Genomic DNA, 7797 nt, shown 5'->3' on the forward strand with positions numbered 1-7797 from the left:
GTCATCCGGGAGGGACTCAGAGTAGAGCCGCTGCTCCTCCACGTCGAGAGGAGCCAGTTGAGGTGGCTCGGGCATCTGGTGAGGATGCCTCCTGGACGCCTCCCTGGTGAGGTGTTCTGGGCACGTCCCACCAGGAGGAGGCCCCGGGGAAGACCAAGGACACGCTGGAGGGACTATGTTTCTCGGCTGGCCTGGGAACGCCTTGGGATTCCCCCGGAGGAGCTGGCCCAAGTGGCTGGGGAGAGGGAAGTCTGGGTCTCCCTGCTTAGGCTGCTACCCTCGCAACCCGACCCCGGATAAGTGGAAGAAGATGGATGGATGGATGGATGGATGGATGGATGGATGGAAAAAAAAGGTTGCTTTATTGAAATAACTAAAGTATTTTGATTGTTTACATTTTTTACTAATTTTTTTGTGCAGGATTGCCTGTGAAAGTGTCAACCACAGAAAAACAGAAATATGTGGATTTATCAGTGTGATGTCCTGTGGGAAACATCTAATGTTGGTTTCAGAGACCAAACTAAGAATTACCACCAGAAAAAAAAGCATCTGATGAAAAGTGTGAAGTCAGGTTCAGGTGTGTGACTCATTTTGCTGACTGTAGTTTCATCGTGAAACTGTGCTTACAGAGAAGTTTGGAAAAAAGGTTTGACTAAATGTAGCTTTTTGCAAAACCTAATCAAGGCTGGTTATTTTTGACAATGTATTTTGCTGAGTACTACAGTGAAGTGTTTTGTCTTTTACTTCTTCACACAAACTCCAACTGTGCTCTGCAAAAACAAAACCTGTTTGAGTTTTTTTTCTTTTAAAGAGGATTTGACCAACAGTAAACCAGTTCCAGCAATCTGAGAGCAGTAGTGTGAATGTGTCATTTCCTGCATACAAACAACTTTAAGCTGTCTTAGGGTTCTTGTTTGCTTTTACTGGCGACTGTGGAATCCTTTGAAATCTTTTCTTTGAGTATTAAAGTTCTTGTGGTTCAGGTGCGAGACTGCAGAGCGAGTCGTTGGACTGTATCCGACAGGTGAGCCATGTTGGGCTGCTGAGCCTGATGTCTGATGTGCTCCAGAGTCCGAACCTGGTGAAGACAACGAGGGACAAGACAAGTCAGTAAAAATGGTGGAAGTTCTCCTTTGAACTTACTGAACTGAACTGTGGGTGGAGTCTGTAAAACTCACTGAGACCCGGGTCTCGCAGTGTCCATGTTTGTGGCTGAGGTTCCACAGGTTAATGGCCAGCTGACTCAGCTTGTTGTTCCTCAGATCACCGTGTGCCAACAGGACACCAAACAGGGAGAAGGCCAGGACGCTCTGACGCCGGACACAATCCTGAAGGAGAGTCAGAGAAGATGTGCCAAAGAACACAACAATGCTGAACTGGACTGTGCTGCAAAAAGGTATTCACCCCCTTACAGATTTCTTTTGTTTCTGTTTTTTTTTTGTCACATTCGCATATTTCAGATCAGAAACAAAATGTTAATAGACCAAAATAACCTGAATAAATGCAAAATCCAGTTTTTAAACAATTTCATTTATTAAGGAAAAAAAGAGCTATCCAAACCAACCTGGCTGTATGTAAATGGACTGTACTTATATAGCCTTATATAAAACCAGGCCACTTAAAGTGCTTTACAACAGAATCTTTACCTATCAGCACACACATTCATACAGCACTCCACTACATCTCCACAAAATTCATTGGAAAAAAAAATCATTCTATAGAGTCTAATCAATACTTTAAACTTCATTCATACATCGATGGGGCACATCCGAGGCACTTTCAGCCTGTGGCATACTGGTGGAATCGAACCTCCAAGTATCTCATTGGAGGACAACTGCTCTAACCACTTAGCTACACCTGCCCCATACGTGGAAAAAGTATTTGTCCCCTTGTTAAACCATGAATTAACATTTTTTTAGAAAGCTAAGTTTAGTTTCACTGCCACACCCAAGGACTTGTGAGAAAATATTCTGGAGCGATAAGACAAAAGTGGAACTGTTTGGAAGATGTTTGTCCTGCTACATCTGGAGTAAGACTAACACAACATCATATTCACAGTCAAACATGGTGGTGGTAGTTTGATGATTTGGGGCTTCGTTGCTGCTTCAGGTCTTGGACAACTTGCTGAAATCGATGGAAGCATGAATTTTGCTCTCAGTTCATTAGCTTAAGCTCCAGAGCCCCTGGTTTCTGCAGCAGGACGACGGTCTGAAGCACAGCAACAACATTCGTCCACAGCCAAGTGAAAGACTCATCACCAGTTCTCACAAACACTGCCAAGGGTGGCACAAGGAGGGATGAGGTTCTGACACAGGGCCAGGTGGGTTTGGATAGCTTTTTCCCCAAGAAAAAAACATTTTTTAACAGCATTATAAACAGTCTTAAGTTTTTGGACAGGACAGGAAGAGCAAAAAGACCCAACCACTGAACCCACTGAAGTAACCTGACCTCATCCCGAGTGAGCGCCTTCAGATGGTCCAGGATTTGTCCAATCAGAGTCTCACACAGCTTGTTGATCTCAGACAGAAACTTTGGGTCCCCCCCATATAACGTCTCATTGGAGTCCACTAGGACACAAACAGTAATACAAAAATTATTTTGCAAATAGAAACTCAGAAACTTTGCCATAATGTGATCAATATTTCATTAAATTCAACAAAATGCAGATGCTAAATGGTGTTGGTCTGAATGTACAGACTCATTACAGAAGGTTGCAGAAATATTAACCCCCCTGGCATTCTGTCTTGTTGCCTTACAAGCTACAAAATTAAAAAAAGGTGTGTGTGGTGGTGGTGGTGGTGGGGGGGAGATCTAATTTACTCATAACTACTCATTTAAAAAGGCAATCGATCTTTTTATCGTGAAACAAACTGAAAATAAGACAAAAACAGTGTGCATAACAATTCACCCCCCTCCCCAGAAACCCTGTGGTGCTGTGGCCTCATCTGACCACAGCACCTTCTTACACATGTTTTTGGAAGAAAATCCAAACAGTCCAGCTTTTATTTCTGTAATCAGTGTGTTTTTCCTGCCACTGTCCCATGAAGTCCAGCTCTGTGCATCTTCTAGTGCTTCTATGGACAGATCCTCCCATCTGAGCACCTTGTTTCATACTGAGTGAGACAGAAATGAAGCTATGGACACTGTATGGACTAAAAAGGTTATTCCCCCTATTTAACTTATATAATCTGGAGTATTTTGCATAGGTCAGGCAATAAAATTTTTAAAATACCAAAAGCAGGAAAGGGAAGATTTTGTAACCCACTGTAAGCTTAGTAACCTGTGCAAAACACAGTAAGGAAGTCTCATCTGAAATTCACTCTGTGTGTGTGTGTGTGTGTGTGTGCGCGCCATTACTGTTGGGGATGGAATAGAGATATGTTTCCTGGCTCATGGCAGCCAGCAGCGGCAGAGCACTGATGTAAATGCGCACTTTAGCATCACTGTTGTCCTCCCAGGTGTAATCCTGAACCATGTTGAGCAAACTACGAACCAAGTAGAGCACCCCGTGCTCCGGGTGGTCCTAAAAACACAGGGGATAAGTCATCACAGAGGGAACCTGTGACTCTGTTTCACTCTGTTATGAGAGGATGTAGAGGATTACCGGGACAACCAGCAATGTGGCCAAGAAGTTATTGATGAAGTCCAGCAGGAAGCTCTCAGAGGAGCGAAGTTTCCCCTCCACGCTGATGGAGCGAGGAACCTCTGGGAGAACACCAACCGCTGCCTTCAGGAATGCATCCGCTGGAGGACCGCATCACAACATGGAAAAAAAGTTAACGATAAGAGTGATGAAAGGCCTAACATTCTTTGAATTGTATTTGAAATATATTTCGCCCCACCACCTTTCATGCCAGGGTTTTACACTAAGATCATCCTATGATGAGAAGGAAAATATGCCATGCATAGACTATGTGCTGAGAATGATTCTCAGCTGCAACCTAACCAAATTTTAGCACAATGACTGTAAAACTGACCGAATTGTAGATATTTTTGTGTTTTCTTAAGTTAGTTGGCTGGAGCATCCATGTCAAAATGGATTGGCTCCAAAAGTTAATCAGTTGTAGATGTACATCCAGTGATTACTTGCTGAAAGTTTCATTAAAATCTGTTCAGTGGTTCATGAAATATTTTGCTAACAGCCAAATAGAGTTGATTCCTTTTGGTGGCAGGCAATGAAAAGTGAGGGGATAGGTTACGTATAGGAGGAAAGTGGAGCAACAGAAAAGAAAAAGGAACAGTATGATAGAGGTGAATTACAGATGGAAAAAAAATGAACTATTCTGCTGCTCACCCTGGGAAAGGCACTGGTTGGCCAACGCAGCTTGACCAGACAGCAGGTAGAGGTTGAGTCGACTGAAGATGCTGCTGAGAGACGGGATGGTGATGAAACTGTAGGCAGCACACGCCTGGAGGACAGAGACACACACAGGTCCATCAGCTGACAGTGTCTATCTGGGAGGATGAATAGTTATTCACCCACAGGGTTACAGCAAAGGGATCGTTTCTTTTCAGTAAGGACTGAAAAAGGTGTGTGGAGCACCTACATTTAGGTGAATGAATAGTTTTGGTGCTTGAAATAAAAAACGATTTTACCTAAGTTATAGCTACACAAAAGTAGTGTGTGTGTGTGTGGGGGGAATAAATAAACACACACACACGCAAACAGAACACAGCAAATTACTCACATGTTTTGGAGCTGTTCCTCCATGAAGAAGTTCTAATCTAAAAGTTTTCTCCAGATTGTCTAATGTAACTGAAGAGGATATTATTCCTTATGTTTTAACTGCCTTGTATGCTCGCTCTGTTTAAAAATACATTTATTTTTAAATTTAAAAAAAAAATTCTGCTTGCCAGGAGGATAATACTAGCAAATTGGAGATCCTATTTTTACCTTGGACTGAAAAAAACAAAACAGTCTCTCTTCGGCTGGTGATACAGTATCATCTGAAATAACCTGGAGTCCCTCTCTGTCCCTTTCTGTCCCTCTCTGTCCCTTTCTGTCCCTTTCTGAACTGTGCTGAATGTGCAGGATGTTGGATCACTGCACAGTGTGTGTGTGTTTTATTTTAAAATGAATTTACTTGTTTTTCTTACACTGTCTGTTGGGGCTGTTTGCTGGGTTAGGGTTGGGGGGGATTATTTGCTGTAGCTGACTTGTTTAACTTGTATTGAATGAAGAGACAGAAATAAACTGATGCGACCAGATTTCTTCCCAAAACTACATCATTTTACAGCTGCTTTACAGGTGTACTCACATTGTTCACATTGTAGGGTATGTAGGGTCATATGTCAGAGTTTGGATTATGCAAAATGCAAAAATAGACTATTTCACCTAAACTAAACCACCAGTGTTTTGAAAAGAAACCCAGAGGCCTCTGTTGGTCTTACCAGACCAAAAGGAGACACATCTTTCATACTTTGAAAGAAATTTACATTCTGAGAAGAGAACAGCCAAAGACCTGGTTATACTCAGAAACAGATAACGCCTTCGGTCTGCAGACATCGAAGGACTGATCACATTCCTTTAGACCTGGAAAGAAAGTACCACAGTGCCCTTTTTGGGACCCTGGTCTCTGCTCAGTATAGTTTGGACTACATTATCAAATGTGGACTTTCTAATCTGCTCAAAATAAGTTTACAGACTGCAACTCTCATGCTAAAATCTGATATTTGTGCTAACATTGTTTTTCTCCTTTCTAGTTACAAGAGTCACACTTTCATCTTTAATATTTTTATATGCCTATGTTTTCTGTTTTGCTTTCATTCATTTCATTTGCATATCAGATGTCATATGAAAACATTATTAATGTTATCCTCCCATCAGGTTCCAAGTGTATTAATATGTTTTACAGTGATAATAACCATGATTCCTTCTAAAGGATCAACTTCCTGTGAGAAGTCTTCATTTAATTACTGATTGAGTCAGTTTCCCCTTTGTGCTAATTAAATTTAATTTTGAGGCAGAAAAGGAATGCAAAGATCTGATCACGTTAGTTTCTCCTCTCCCCTCAAAACGCCCCCTCCGAAGAGGAGTACTCCTCATTGGCTAAATGACCATCAAAACCACGGCTCTGATTGGACTATGAGGCCAAAGGCCAACCCCCGGCTTCGTTTAAAAGGTCTAGTGCGAAGCTCTTCTCTTCTCTGCTCACGTTTCGTTTCCTGTTTATTTCCCTCGTTCCATCTGTTTTTAATTTTTATTCCTCTTGTTTTCCCCGTTGCTGACTTCATCACATTTTTCGTTTTGAACCAAATATAAGAGGTTTTTCAGTTTATTTCGGCGGTCGACATTGACGTTAATTTAGTGAGTCAGTCCGAGTTTTTATTAAATTCCACTGCGTCGCCTACGTGAGATTGACTCTTCACCCCAGCCTAACCATCAAACCAGCTTCGAACGGCCATCCCAGGGTTGTTCACCTGCCTGCCAAAGACGAGCTGCCGACTGATTGGACCACCGGAACCAGCCGAAGGTTCGACTCAGCTCCCGCTGATGGAAAGTGCCCTAGAGACGACATCTTCCGGTCAACTTCCTCCCGCCGTGGCCTAAAAACGTTCCCCGCTGGTACCGAGAGACAGCAGCCAGACGGATCCTTCTCTTGGTAGGATAAACTCTCTGGACCGTTTGCTGGCTTCTGATGGTGCTCTGAGCTGGTCCTATAGAGTTAGTTCCACTCAGGTGGTCAAATCCATAATAATAATCATCATTTGGATTACGCAAAGTTATTTTCTCAAACCCCTTCTGCCTCAAAATTTTAACTTCTTCAATTGAATTAGACTTTCTGTTTAACCTCCATGCCATTACAACTCTTCAGTATCTTATTACCATATTCAATATTTTCATAACCTGCCATAACTTGTGTTATATTTATTTATTCAATTAAAGTCACATAAATAGAGTAAAAACTTAATTCAGTGTGCGTGTGTTTTGATATGATAATGATTATAATCCGAAGTGAAGAACTCATGATTTAGAGTAATTAAATGTCGAGACTGATAACTAAAATTACAGATTTATGTAATATTTCCCTCGTTTGAGAGGGTGGTGCCCCTTTATGTTATAATTTATGAATTATTAATAATTCAAACGTTCCATCTCATAATAAAATATACCCTGTCCGCAACGACATGTGTCAATTAATCAGTATAAATCAGTTCATCTTCACATGCCTAGTTAACTCACTCTGACAAACGCTGCTGTTTTCCGGGAGTGGTTTCCTCTCATCACCCTCCTGGTCTCCATGGCCAGCTGGTTTACCGTCTGGAAACAACACACACACACACTGAACATGGAGCTGATGTTTGTGTGAGTTGACTCTGAATGAAAACTCTTACTGACATGAATGAGCTGCACCAGAACCGGTTCTAGGTTACAAAAAATGGCTCTGGCCTCCACGCAAAAACTCAGCTGCTGCTCGAAGTCCCGACCAAATGAAACCTGAATGAGGGAGAATGGCAGATAAAAACTCAATGTTTAGGCAAAAACTAAAATTGTGCCTCAACAAATAAATTATATATATATATATATATTAGTGCTGGGCGATATAACGATCCATATCGTGGGGACGATAGAAAAGTGTCTATCGTGATATATTTTCTTCTATCGTTTCTATCATAATTGTATCAATGATTCATGTAAATATTTCATAACCTAGGCTACGACGAATGTATTAGTGTTGTCACTTTGCATACATTCAGTTTATATAAGTGATAAATAAGAAGAAAAAATAACTATTTTGCGAAGAACCTCCGTTTTGCGACATGACGCTGCTTTACGTGTGGGTTTGCGACATGCTT

General features: G+C 41.7%; 1 protein-coding gene across 1 annotated transcript in view; it reads right to left on the bottom strand.

Moving 5' to 3' along the window:
- Nucleotides 1–341: 341 nt before the first annotated feature.
- vps35l (VPS35 endosomal protein sorting factor like) overlaps nt 342–7797 on the bottom strand; it is a 34171-nt gene continuing 26715 nt past the window's right edge. Inside the window, exons 23-30 of the mRNA XM_017433598.3 lie at nt 7340–7438; nt 7184–7261; nt 4295–4409; nt 3605–3744; nt 3358–3523; nt 2449–2567; nt 1179–1328; nt 342–1078 (exon numbers count right to left, since the gene is read on the bottom strand). Coding sequence (XP_017289087.1) covers nt 980–1078; nt 1179–1328; nt 2449–2567; nt 3358–3523; nt 3605–3744; nt 4295–4409; nt 7184–7261; nt 7340–7438 — 966 coding nt within the window. The 3' untranslated portion in view covers nt 342–979. The remainder of the gene's footprint in view (nt 1079–1178; nt 1329–2448; nt 2568–3357; nt 3524–3604; nt 3745–4294; nt 4410–7183; nt 7262–7339; nt 7439–7797) is intronic.

This window comes from Kryptolebias marmoratus, linkage group LG2, assembly GCF_001649575.2.
Source record: "Kryptolebias marmoratus isolate JLee-2015 linkage group LG2, ASM164957v2, whole genome shotgun sequence".
Taxonomy (NCBI): domain Eukaryota; kingdom Metazoa; phylum Chordata; class Actinopteri; order Cyprinodontiformes; family Rivulidae; genus Kryptolebias; species Kryptolebias marmoratus.